At 40.8% G+C, this 13,821-nt stretch overlaps 1 protein-coding gene across 3 annotated transcripts in view; it reads left to right on the forward strand.

The window, feature by feature from the left end:
• ttc27 (tetratricopeptide repeat domain 27) overlaps window positions 1–12,973 on the forward strand; it is a 53,856-nt gene extending 40,883 nt beyond the window's left edge. The window contains exons 17-21 of one of the 3 annotated variants that reach the window (XR_010910738.1): window positions 673–870; window positions 1,259–1,370; window positions 7,179–7,264; window positions 11,776–11,876; window positions 12,657–12,692. Coding sequence is in view for 2 of the 3 variants with exons in the window: in XM_067475941.1 (XP_067332042.1) it covers window positions 673–870; window positions 1,259–1,370; window positions 11,776–11,876; window positions 12,657–12,782 (537 nt within the window). In the remaining variant the exon portion in view is untranslated. The other 2 variants (XM_067475941.1, XM_067475949.1) reach the window with 2 other exon arrangements.
• The last annotated feature ends 848 nt before the right edge of the window (window positions 12,974–13,821 follow it).

Below are 13,821 nucleotides of genomic sequence, written 5' to 3' on the forward strand. Positions count from 1 at the left end.
ACAAGTCTGTAATTTAATAATAGAAAGATTAGATCCAATTAATATCACAAATAAGGAGTTGATCATTTGTGATAATGAAGAGGTAGCTACTGTAATGTAACATCTCTTTAACTGCAAACAGTTTTTGATACGAGGAATATGGATTCACACAAGCAGCACTACAGCACTTAAAATAAGGATAAATTACGCTTTAATTTACTACAAAAATGCTTAATGTTAAATCTTCCCAATACCAACAGATCTGATTGCTTTCTTAGTCACAGCATGACATGAAGCTGTAAATAATTAAATGACACTGGCATTTTGAAAAACACTAAATTAGACTTCAGTTTGCTTTATACAGAATAAATAAATGAACATTTAAAAGATCAGCAATCCAAGAAAAGAGCCTTTAGGGTCCATAGGGTATTGTTACTGTGTCAGGCTTTAGTATTACATTTTTAGTACTTTAGTATTATACTCTTCTATTATAGAAATAATCTACGAGCCTTTTCAGAACTTTATCTTGAGCCACATCCTGATAATGCAACAAGCAAAATATTGTGACCAACTGTGTCAAAGACTTAGTGAAAGTCATGATGTTCCCAAGACGGTGAAGACTTTTTACAAACTCCTTATGGACAACCAGATAGTTTGAAATTTTGAAATATGTTTATTACATTTTTGTGGCAGATTCTCCAGATTCTAGTCAGAGCAGTTGTGGAAAACCTGACTGACAGCCAGGGGACACAGGCTGTAACCTTCAAGCCCAGACTAAAGGAGCTCTTTGGTCGGGTTACTTCCTGCCATAGCAGCAACTCTGAGGTGTGGCGGCAGTACGCTTTGCTGTATGGTGACGGCCACAGCTCCAACCCAGAGGACAATGAAAAGGTCAGTGCCAAAAATGGCATCGGTTTTCCATCACTCTTACGTTCCACATAACTGAACAAGTTAAATAATTCAAAGTCAAAGAGATTCTACTTTAGGCAAGTAACCATTAAACAATTGATTTTACAATGTATTTAATCCCATTTTATGACTAAAACCTCATCAAAACTTACCATGGTAAGGTAAAACTGTAAATGTGGATGAGAAAGACTGTCCAGTTGTAGGTGTGTTGGGTGTGCAAGAAAATATTTTGACCTGCAACAACTCAATTCATTCTGATTCTTTGATTCTTGTTGTCAACCCGTAATTTAAACTCCTGGACAAAAGAAAAGAGTTTGGTTTCTTTGTGTGTAAGTTATTCATTGGTGGAGTTTCTGTGGTGTTTTTTCAGGCACTACAGTTCTTGTCCAAGGCCCATCGCTGTGAGGTTCAGGCTGGTGGCTGGGAGAAAGAGCCCGGTCGCTTCAAGGAGGTGATAAAAAGAGCCATTGAGATGGGGGAAGGTGAGAACACCATCCACACAGAAACCATGTTATTTTATTCCACAGAATCTTTACACTTGCAAAACCAGGGCTTTTTGGCCTGACTGAACGACGTAAGCTCCATAACTGGGGGTCCAACCTTGGCTTTTATGGGGGCGGCTGCAGCTCAGTTGGTAAAGGCAGTCGTCCACAGACCACAGGGTCAGTGGTTCGATCCCCGGCCCCAGCTATATGTCGAAGTGTCTCTGGGCAAGACACTGAACCCCTAACAGCCCATTCCCCTCCCCAGCTGTGCAGTGCCGGTCCAAGCCCGGTAGAAATTGGGGAGGGTTGTGTCAGGAAGGGCATCCGGCGTAAAAACTGTGCCAAACATGCGGACAATGATCCGCTGTGGCAAACCTGAACTCACGGGATAAACCAAAAGGACAAAATAAATATGTTTGCTTTGGCTTTTACACCCCCACCCCTTTTCTTCTCATGCTCTGTGTATGAAATGCTGAACTTTATTTAGCTCAGATATTGGTATGCATGCACACAGAGGGTTGTCATGAGACATCATTTTAGTATTGTGATACCAAAATTTTAATTTGAATAAACAGAAAAGTAGAAAATGCACCCAGTAGAATGCATACATTCACCATGGAGGTGTATTGAATCATTTATTGTATTGTAATACTGCTGCAGTCAACCAATAAAAACCATGGTGGGCCACACTAAAAGTAGCTTAAATCAAGTTTATTATTTTCATTTTTCAATAACAATAAATAATTTAGGTGGCTGTGGCTCAGATTGGCTGCATGGGCACAACACTGAACCCACAAACTGTCCAACCGAAGCCATTGAGGTTGTGTGTTATCTTGTCTCAGTATTTTTTTCATGCATGATTTGGAATTTTAAAGCTTACTAATGCTTTTACATGGTTTTTGGAAATGTTAATGCCTACACATGGATTTTTGTCATTTCTTTGATTATTAACTGCAGGCAAATGGCACTTAAGCTGTGCTGAGTAAGACTCAAAATGCCTCCTTGTTAGAGGTCTCCACTCTGCTGAGCCCATTGTCAAGCAATAAAAATAATGATCTGCCTGGCTGCTGGAGTGCAATAGCAGCTTCTGATGAGGTCAAGATGACGGCTTCCCAATGAGAGAAACTAATTCTATGAAAGACCCCTGCTACTGTGGATGATACTTGATAAAAGCAACACCGTGTGCTCTTTGTACTGTTTACTGGTTCAAATCATAACTCACTGGGAAGGTTCAAACTGATGTTGGAGATGACTTCAAATCATATGTCCTGGTTTTTAGATAAAGGTTCCACTTGGATCAATTTTAGGCACTTTGTTTTTTATGTTCTGCACAGAATATGCTCCTACCTCCTGAGCTGTGTGAAAAGGTTGAGGTGTTGGCATGTAGCAGTCATCAGCAGACACACTTTTCATCTGTACAGCCTTGCTCTCGAAGTTGCACAGGTGTTTAACATCATTAGTGAGGTTTGGAATTGATGGGACGGCAGTGACTCAGTTGGTGAAGTGGCTTTTCTCGCCCTGCTGTCCCTGACCACAAAGTGTCACTGGGCAAGACACTGAAACCCCAACAGGCCATCCCCATCCCGAGCCAGGCAGTGCTGCTCCCAAGCCCAGTAGATATTGGGGAGGGGTGCGTCAGAAAGGGCATCCGGCTTAACTGTGCCAAATCAACATGCTGCGGCGATGGCATAAGACTGAACTTGCAGGATAAGATGAAAGGACCAAAAATAAATAGAATATAAAAATCATAAAGACTTGTAAATTATTTTGGCAGGCAGTAACCAACTTCTGCAACATTTGCATTTTTGCAGTGACCATAATACTGTGTCAGAGAAACATGGCTATTTCAGATTTTGCTGCAATATATTAAAGCCTTAAATGTGTCATATTTCAGGAAAGAATTTGGCTAATTATCAGACAGGTCATCTGTAGCCATCTCCTTTTTAACAGCATTCATTGTGGCAAGAAGTAACAGTCTGTACCAATTTATTGTGAAAGGTCTGGCAGCACGATGGTGGAGTGATTAGTGCTGCCACCTCACAACTAGAAGGTTGTGGGTTTGGGCCCTTACTGCCTGTGGTCTTTCTGCGTGGAGTTTGCATGTTCTCCCTGGGTGCTCCGGTTTCCTCCCTCAGTCCAAACACATGCATGTTAGGTTGACTTGTGACTCTGGACCCTCCCTCTCGCACTGTAACAGCTGGGATAGGCTCCAGCCGTCCTACGACCCCAATAGGAAAAGTGGTTACAGAAAATGGATGGATGGAAAAAAAAATATTTATTTATTTATTTATTTATTTATTTATTTATATTACCATAAGCTACTGGCCATGACCTTGTTACATTACACTGTATAGAAATGTATCTTCTGCGATCCCATGTTGGCCTTCTAACAAACAATATAAATGGCAGATAATAGGTGTTAATGTTGTTTATCTGTGGGTGTCTAATTATTATCAAATGGAACATATTCTGACCTGCTGTTTTACTTGAAAGTACCCATTTGTTGTTATAATCATTTTATAAATATTAGGTTGGATACAATTTTTTATTTTATTTATTTTTCTACTACCTTTCATTTCCTACTGTCTTTATATTGAAATGATCTTCCTTCCCACACATATCCCCTAGTAATCAACACATAATGGAATGTATCTCATTATGTGTGCATGATTTTTATTGCTGGTGTTTTCTTTTATTAGAGACCTAGAGATCACTAATCAAATAGGTGCAGTAGTGTTCACCTTTATGTGTGTGCATTACTGACCAGTTTAAGAGGTTTTTTCATATACGGCACAGTGGTGGGATTTGAGGGGCTCACAGGAAATACTACAGTCTTGAGGACTTTTCTAAGCAGCAGATTAATTCACGAAGGGACTCATGTTGTCGGTGACTTAAATGGATGAGTACTGTCAGGGTTTAAAACAAACACAGTGCACGGATGGATGTATTCAATGTCGCTTCGAAGGCTTTTGGGGCCAGTGACTCTTCGCAGATTCAGTCTCAGCAAGTTAGAATTATGTGACTATGCTACAGAAGAAGCTGACTACACCATGGGTGAGGGTGCTGTATTCAACCACATGACAAGACTCTAAAGGCAAAGAAACCAAAGGACAAATAAATCAGATACAGAGGAAAGAACATTCATCATTCATCACTAGGTCGACCTTTGCAGTCCTAGTAAAAGCACACGAACACACACACACACACACACACACAGAGAGAGAGACACTACAGTAGCAGGGAGGAGGCAGGAAAAGGCTGTGGAGGTTTACCTCCATATGATAGAAAGGAAGGAAGAAGGGTGTGCTGAGCTGGTAAATGGTGAGATACAGGAAGGTAACATTACATAAATATGGGCTATATCAGCCTTTGTTTTGGGAGGGCAGCAGCACTGGTCCAATCAGAAGCAGGAATGAACCTGAATGAGCTCTGAACGGGACAAAACAGCCAATTACTTGTCTTCTTTGATTACCTGCTGAACTACGTCTCCTTTATTTTTATTACAGTCAAAGTAAAGTGAAGTTGCCTATTTAGGTATAAATTTACTCACACTACCGAGCTGTGACTTTGTTTTAGGTCTGATTTTTGGATTCACTCTATTAATCGTATTTTAGTGTGTTCGGTCTACATGTAAAGCTTTTGATATTAGAACTAGATTAGATTAAATATTATTAGATTTTTTGCTGGCTTTACTTAATTGTAAGTTGCTTTGGATAACAATGTCTGTCAAATGTCTAGATGTAAATTTAAAACTTGTTTAATATTTCACCTTAGACACTATAAATAATTTTAAAAATACATCTAATTATTAAAAAAATATTTTTAGGAGTGAACATAATTATTAGGTGTGCCTCCTTTGATATATATTTAGCAATATTTCCCACACACTTGGACAAAAAAGTATATTAACAGTACAGTATGTTTTTATAATCTGTAATAACTTTGAAGTAATAAATTGTCTCTGAAGTCTCCAAAAACTCTCTTGCATCAGTTTCAGAACCTCTCATTTAAAATTTTTATATCATGTCAGGACATCAAACTTAGTTCTGAATTAGAACCTTCAGTGGCCAATTTGAAGCAAGCAGCTTGAACAGTAAGTACTTTCTTCCAGAAGAGGCAGGAACATAGGGTGACATATAAGAGCAGAGGTAGAAACACTCAGGTGGACGACATCTTGTGTAGACATTGTAATCTGAGAGAGATCAGTGACTGTAAAGTGTTGGTAGAGGACAGTGTAGCCAGACAACACAGGATGGTGGTGTGTAAAATGACTCTGGTTTTGAGGAAGATGAAGAGGACAAAGGCAGAGCAGAGGACGAAGCGGTGGAAGTGGAAAAATGAAGAATGTTGTGTAGTTATTAGGGATGAGATGAAACAGACTCTGGGGGGTCAGGAGGTGCTTCCAGACTGGACCACTACAGCTAATGTGATCAGGGAGACAGGTAGGAGGGTACTCGGTGTGTCATCTGGAAAGAGGAAAGTGTACAAGGAGACTTGGTGGTGGAACGAGGAAGTTCAGGAGTGTATACAGAGAAAGAGGTTAGCTAAGAAGAAGTGGGACACTGAGAGGACTGAAGAGAGTAGACAGGAGTACAGGGAGATACAGCGTAAGGTGAAGGTAGAGGTGGCAAAGGCCAAACAAAGAGCATCTGAGGACTTGTATGTTAGGTTGGACACTAAAGAGGGAGAGGTGGATTTGTACAGGTTGGCCAGACAAGGAGATAGAGATGGGAAGGATGTGCAGCAGGTTAGTGTGATTAAAGATAAGGATGGAAATGTATTGACAGGTGCCAGGAGTGTGATGGAAGATGGAAGGAGAACTTTGAAGAGTTGATGAACGAGGAAAATGAAAGGGAACGAAGAGTAGAAGAGGTGACTGGTGTGGAGCAGGAAGTAGCAAAGATTAGTAAGAGTGAAGTGAGGAGGACATTGAAGAGGATGAAGAGTGGAAAGGCAGTTGGTCCTGATGGGACAGGTGAGGTGGCAGTAGAGTTTCTGACTAGTTTGTTTAACAAGATCTTGGAGAGTGAGATGATGCTGAGGACTGGAGGAAAAGTGTACTGGTGCCCATTTTTAAGAACAAGGGAGATGAGCAGAGCTGTGGCAACTACAGAGAAATAAAGCTGATGAGTCACAAAATGAAGTTGTGGGAAAGAGTAGTGGAAGCTCGGCTAAGGGCAAAGGTGAGTATTTGTGAGCAGCAATATGGTTTCATGCCTAGAAAGAGAACAACAGATGCAGTATTTGGTTTGAGGATGCTGAGGAAGTACAGGGATAGGGAGGTACTTCCGGGTCACTGGTTGTGTGGTTGACTAGACAGCACGCAGAGTACCCTGTCTGTCATTTGCGTGTTTTTTTTGTACGTTTTATACAAGTTATGAAAGTGCTGTGCATTATTTATATTAGGAATATGTATTAAGTTCCTTGCTCCTGTGTAGTTTGAGTACTTTTGTGATGTGCTGTGCCTGTGCTGTCTTAACACAACACTAACAGGCTAACACTAATTAGCCAGCTAGCAAAACTAGCAAACGGCTTTAAAGCATGGGGTGACTGTGGCGCAGGAAGGTAGAGCGGTTGTCCACCAATCACTCAGTTGTTGGTTCAATCCTCGGCTCCTCCACTTTCAGGTGTTTCCAACTTAGTTGCTCTCGGTGTGTGTGTGTGTGTGATTGTGAATGAGAAGCAGTGTAAAGTGCTTTGAGTGCCAATAGGTAGAAAAGCGCTATGTAAGTGCAGACGAATTACCATTTACTTCACAAGGACTTCGTGCTTCTTTTGTGCTCTTGTTTTCATCTTGGATCACAGAGAAGCTACTGGAGAAGTTCCAACTCAAACTCCCACCCGACCCGACGGATACCCTGCACAACAATAAAAAGAAGGGTGGAATTAAAGTAAGACTTAAGCGAGGAGATGGTAAACAACACCGTGCACTTCGCTCAGTTATCTTTGCAAACATGCGTTGATTGCGCAATAAGACTAATGAACTCCAAGCACTCAAAGGATTCCATCAGTATTTCAATTGTACTACCCATCTGGATATATGCTATTGTTCAGTCATAAATGCCTACAGAGCTGTCTCCCTCCCCCCTCTCGGCCCCTCTGACCACAATAGCATACTGCTTGGTCCTGCCTACTTACCTGTGGTTAGGTGGACAGAGAAAGTACTAGGGACATCAAACACTGGACCCTGGACAGCATAGACATGCTGCAGGGTTGTTTTGAATCCACTGATTGTCTCAGGATACATCTTTCTGTGTAGACGTCATCCCCAGCAAAAAGGTCCCAAGCTTTCCTAATAATAAACCTTGGTTGACTAAAGATTTAAAAGTTGTACTAAATAAGAAAAAGAGAATTTTCTTTACTAGTTCAGAAGGTGAAAAGAAATGTCAACAGAGAGGTTAGGCAAGCCATAAAAACTGCCAAACAGAAATACAAAAACAAAGTTATGGAAACTTTGCAAAAGGCAACCCCTGCCTAGTTCGGCAGGGCCTTAAAAACATGGTAGCAATGAACTCTGTCTAGAGGAGCCGCAAATCCATTCAGGTTGCAGGCAGTAGTTTCACCTCCCTTCCCAATGACCTACATTTTTTCTTCACCATATTTGACAAAGGACAACAGCACCCGGTTAAATTAATTCATCTCCTCACTTAAACCTGACGTCCTCACCATTAACACATCAGAGTTGGTGAGAGCCCTTAGAAAGACAAAAACAAACAAAGCTTCAGGGCCAGATAACATCTGTCGACCGACCCAAAGGCATTGTTCTGAGCAGCTGGAGGGTGTGTTTCAGGATCTGTTCCGGAGCTTGTTGACTTGCAGTATAGTCCCTACAGTGTGGAAACACTCAATAGTGGTTCCTATCCCTAAGAAGGATACGGCTAATGTCCTGAGCAATCTTAGAGCTGTGGCTCTTACCTCTTTGATAAGGCCATGGAAAGGATCACCAGAAAATCATATCACCAAGGTAACTGACCTGATGATGGATCCGCTGCAGTTTGCTTACCGGGCTGGCAGAGGGGTCGATGATAAGATATTTATCTTGAATACCATCCACAAGCATCTGGAGACAGATGGCTGAATCAGTCACCACTGTCCTTCAGGGGAAGCCAGTGGAGATTGTGGAGGAGTATAAATGCTAAGGAACAATTTTTGATAGCCTGCTGAAGTTCTTCTCTAACACAGAGGAAATTTTAAAGAAATGCAGGGACTGTACCTTCTCAGGAAGTTGAAATCCTTTGGGACTAACAAGGACATTCTTATCATATTCTATTATGCTTTCACTGAAAAAGTAATAACTTTTTCTTTCACCTGCTGGTTTCACACTATTACTCTGCAGAACAGAAACCACCTGCAGAACCTGGTTAACGTCTGCTCAAAAATCAGTCAAGCGGCCTATTTGATCTCTTATAGGCTTATGTGACCAGCAGGCTGTGAAAATTGGACACAGGATTATTCAGGACTCTTCCCATATTCTGCTTCCTGAGTTTGAGTGGCTCCCCTCAGGACGCAGACTTTGCTGTCCAGGTTGTAGGACATGGAGGAGGAAGACAAAATTCATCCCCAGGGATGTCCAGGTTTTACGCACTGAACACTGACCTAACACTAAGAGAGCTACACTGCCTCACTTTTTTTAACTTTATTATTATTATTTTTATCTTAAAAAATATCCACATTTCATTAGAAGCGCTTTATAAACTATTTGTGTCTTTTTCATGAACAATGTCTGTTGTACTGTGTGGGTTGGTTTTGTGTCTATTTGATGTTTTTATGAGCTACTTTTATGATCTTTTAAATTGCCTCTAGGGGACAAATAAAGTGAATTGAATTGTGTCTTTATAGATTTATAGAAAGCGTATAGCGGGCAGAGAGAGGAGCTGTTGTATTGTATGAGGACGTCTGGAGTGGCAGAGAAGTATGTTAGAGTGGTGCAGGACATGTATGAGAGCTGTAAGACAGTGGTGAGACTGTAGGTGTGACAGAGGAGTTCAAGGTGGAGGTGAGTCTGCATCAAGGATCAGCTCTGAGCCCCTTCTTGTTTGCTCTGGTGATGGACAGACTGACAGATGAGGTTAGACAGGAATCTCCGTGGACTATGATGTTTGCAGATGACATTGTCATTTGTAGTGAGAGCAGGGAGCAGGTGGAGGAAAATCTAGAGAGGTGGAGGTCTGCTCTGGAAAACAGAGGAATGAAGCTTAGCCACAGCAAGACAGAATACATGTGTGTGAATGAGAGGGACCCAGGTGGAACAGTGAGGTTACAGGGAGCAGAGGTGAAGAAGGTGCAGGACTTTAAATACTTAGGGTCAACGGTTCAGAGCAACGGAGAGTGTGGAAAAGAGGTGAAGAGGCGAGTGCAGGCAGGTTGGAACGGGTGGAGAAAAGTGTCAGGTGTGTTGTGTAGATTGTGTTGTAGAAGGATGCTGAGGTTGGAGCTGCCAGACAGGACGCCAGGAGAAAGACCAAAGAGGAGATTTATGGATGTAGTGAGAGAGGACATGAAGTTAGTTGGTGTGAGAGAAGAGGATGCAGAGTATAGGGTTAGATGGAGGCAGATGATTTGGTGTGGTGACAAACAAATGGCACACAATAAATATTTGTACAAATTACATTGAGCATCTTTGGCATAAAACCTAGATAAACTCAGACTAAATAAGTAAATTTATTGTTGTACCCTGCCAAACACAAACAGTCACAGTGTGTCGAAAAAAGTATGCAAATGACAGAGCTACTAACTTTGGGCAATTGACGTCACCAAAGTGAAAGTCAGGAGTTAATCTGATTTTCATACATTCAAAGAGTGGATAGAGGAAAATGATTTAAACAAACAGGCCAAAAAAATTGTTTTTGTGCAAAATACTCTTCTTAGATATTTGTGAGATGCAATAGGATGTGACCCTTTCCAGTTCATGTTTCACTCAATAAGACAGTCAACTGAGAGTCTGGGTTTTTACTGAAGTCTGTGATCCTGTCTAGACAAGTTTGTAGATGTGTGTCATGGCTCAAATAAAAGGAGATTTCTGAAGACCTTAGGTGAAGAGTTGTTCACCAGGTTGGAAAGCGTTAAAAAGAATTTTTTTTTTTTTTGTAGATATCATCAATTTCTCTTTAGAAACAGGCTATGTAGCACAGGCCTATAAGGAAGCTGTAATTAAACCACTACTTAAAAAACCCTGTCTTGATCCAGGTGTTTTAGCCAATTACAGACCAATATTTAATCTAACCTTTATTTCTAAAATCTTATTAAAAAGTATTTTCAAAACAATAATGTTTTGCAATTAATCCAAAATGCTGCAGCAAGAGTGCTGACTGGAACTAGCAACAGAGATCATATTTCACCCTCACTAGCTTCTCTCCATTGGCTTCCAATAAAATCTAGAATAGAATTTAAAACCCTGCTTCTTACATATAAAGCTCTGAATGTTCAGGCTCCATCATATATAAAAGACCTCATAGCACCATATCATCCCAGTAGACCACTTCGTTCTCAGAATGCAGGCCTACTTGTGGTTCCCAGAATGTCCGAAGGTAGAATGGGAGGCAGAGCCTTTAGCTATCAAGCTCCTCTCCAGTGGAACCAGCTCCCACGTCAAATTGAATATAATTGAATTGAATGCTCCAATAATATTCTCAGTCACATGAGGAAGAGTTCTTCTTCTGTTTTTTCTCACTCTTTACTACTTTTTCCTGACAGTATTTACTGGTGTCTTTCCCACCGATCTAAATGCAGATTTTCAGTCACTGTTTCCATACTAGCTGGGTGAGCAGTATTTGTGACTGAAGCTCCTGCACCAATGGACCATCTTTCAAATTTTTCTTTCATATTTTTCTCTTGATCCAATGTCAGAATCTACTAGTCTTGTTCAGGATGTCATACCTGCCTCAGAGCACGATTGGCTGGTAATTATAGTACCATGCAGTGTGGAAGCATCTACATTTGTTTCTCCACTAATCTATTATGGTTTTACTTGCATTTGTCACGCAGCCTTTGCTTAAACAGAATAAACAGGGCTGACATTAGCTTTTTTGTTTGAATTGCCTGAACACCTTGCACAGAGCTGCTTTCTGACAAAATACAGACAATCACTTTGTAGGGTCCTTAAACAAAAATCACCTGCAGACCCGAGCTTTTTGACAGAAGCAGATGCTACGTTGGTGTTTCTTTCTGTAAATCTCACACACAAAGCGAAACGATCCAGAGGAACTGTGCCTGTGTAACAAGCCACTGCTGAAATCTCCCCTCATTTCGGGGGTTGGTGGTTGTTAATGTCTAGGCTTGAATATAAACCTTTGAAAGTCATAAAATATACATATTAATGTACCATTTCAGGAAAATTTAAAAAATGCATTAGCAGTTTATTCATCACACTCAACTGTTCTCTTTCTGAATCTTTGCCTCTCAGTGACCATCAGTTGCAGTAAAAAGAAGAGTAATCTAAATGAAGCTCTTCAGATGCTCTCCTCCACCCGCCTTAGCCTCCGGAGTCTTGCTACCAAAGCTAAGGTACAGTCCACCACTTAGTGATACATGTCCAACAGACAGTATTTAGGGATTCTCTGTTATGATTTTTGTAGTTTCAGACATTGTCAGTTGATATCAGCAGAGCTTAAAACACACTGTAAAACTTTCTCCACCCCTGAACATTAGGTTTTGAGGTTTTTCTTACCGCAAACATGTAAATAAGCTGTTTTGCAGGAGAAGTCTTTCCAGCTTTTCATTTCCACTATATAAACTATCATTAAAATGGAAGTTAAAGAGATTTATGTCAGTAAAATCCTAAGATGTAACTGATGCATGTAACTGTTTTACTTTATATTTAACAAAACAGAATTTTCCAATAGAGCGATAAAATGTTTGCATACAGTTGTATTTTGGTGACCGTTTACACGCTGGCTGAAACTGCAGTGATGCCAAAAAGATTATTGTGACAGTGTTGCTGTTACACAGTTTGTCCACAAGAGAGCACTGACAAGTGTGTTTTTCAAAAATGTACTTGGTGAATGCAGGACATTAAAAACAGCAGCATACACTTAATATTGAAACCTAAACTATGCCACAGTCATTAGGTCATTTTCATAGTGTATTTTTTGTGCCACAAAGAAATGTGCTAGTGTGTGTTTGTTCACATATTCAAGTTAAAATGAAATACAGTAATAGTAATGCTACTAACTCTAAATAAGCTAATAAGAGCATTATTAAATCCCACTAACCTTCCAATCAAACAATTTGACTATTCAAAAATGTACTTATTCCATCACTTTCCTTTGCATTGTTCTCCTCCAGCAAATGCACACAGATGTGGCAACTGGTCAGATACACGGCGAACTGCAGGACAGCGTTGCTTCTCTGGAGCAACTCATCACAGAACTGCAGGAGCTGAGTGCGGAGCTGCGTGGACAATCACAATGACCATGGGCGCAGAGCAGGCCCAGCAGGACCCGTGGCTAATAATAAAGACAGTTGAACCCCAGTGATCAGCCTGGTGTCCAAGAATAGACTGTGGTCTCTGTGATCATGATGTTTCTGTACCTCTCTCTGTGTCCACAATGGGATGTGATCAGTGGCTGTAAACGTACAGTAAAATATTTTAAAATTTTAAATACCTGAATCCTTTTTGTAACTGTGTGGTTTGGGAAAGCATTGGTCTAAAACTGCATGAGCAAACATTTTAACTTGACAGGGATCTAGGAATGTGTGTCTCACTCAAGGACAAACCTGTGTATGTGGGCTGGGATTTGGTCGTGGAGACTATTGTGCCCCTGATGGTCTGAGAGCTCATCTCTCCACTCATCTAGAGATGAGTGCTCACCCTCACACACAAACACTAACTTGCTAATAGTCTGAGGCCTGCTTCTGCAGTGAGTACAAGCAGGATTCCACTATCTTTTCTCAATTAGTTTTCTCACCCATCAGCAAAATGACCTTCATCTTGTTTTATTCGAATGGAGCTTGTGTTTTATTTTGCCTGGACCTTTTTATCACAGCACACTGAGCCTTTACTTCTGCTTTAAATGGAAAGACTCCTGCAATAGACTGATAAGACTGGGAAGGACTTGCTTGACATGATGAGACATGAACACTGTTTATGAAATCCAGTTTCCATGGATGATAGGGTTCTTAGCATGTGAGGGATTAGAGTGTTTCATATTGAATCCAGAATATTTAAATGCTGCTGCTTTTCCTCCCTTTACTCTAGAAGTCTACACAGCAAACTAACTCCAGTTAAGAATCCACATTGTTGCCTCACACACTAAAGTCAAGAACTAAAAAAGGCAAAATGGGATCAGCCAGCAGTGGTGACTAAGCTTCCTAATATGACTGCACCATTCCTCAGTCTAGTGAGCTGAAGTATATGAGAGTGATTTGCTGCTGCTCTGTCAACACCAAGAGCTCAGCACTACAATGAATTTGTGTGACTCCCAGAATTCCTGGTATTCCTCTGGAGGGA

This window comes from Channa argus, chromosome 1, assembly GCF_033026475.1.
Source record: "Channa argus isolate prfri chromosome 1, Channa argus male v1.0, whole genome shotgun sequence".
Taxonomy (NCBI): Eukaryota; Metazoa; Chordata; class Actinopteri; order Anabantiformes; family Channidae; genus Channa; species Channa argus.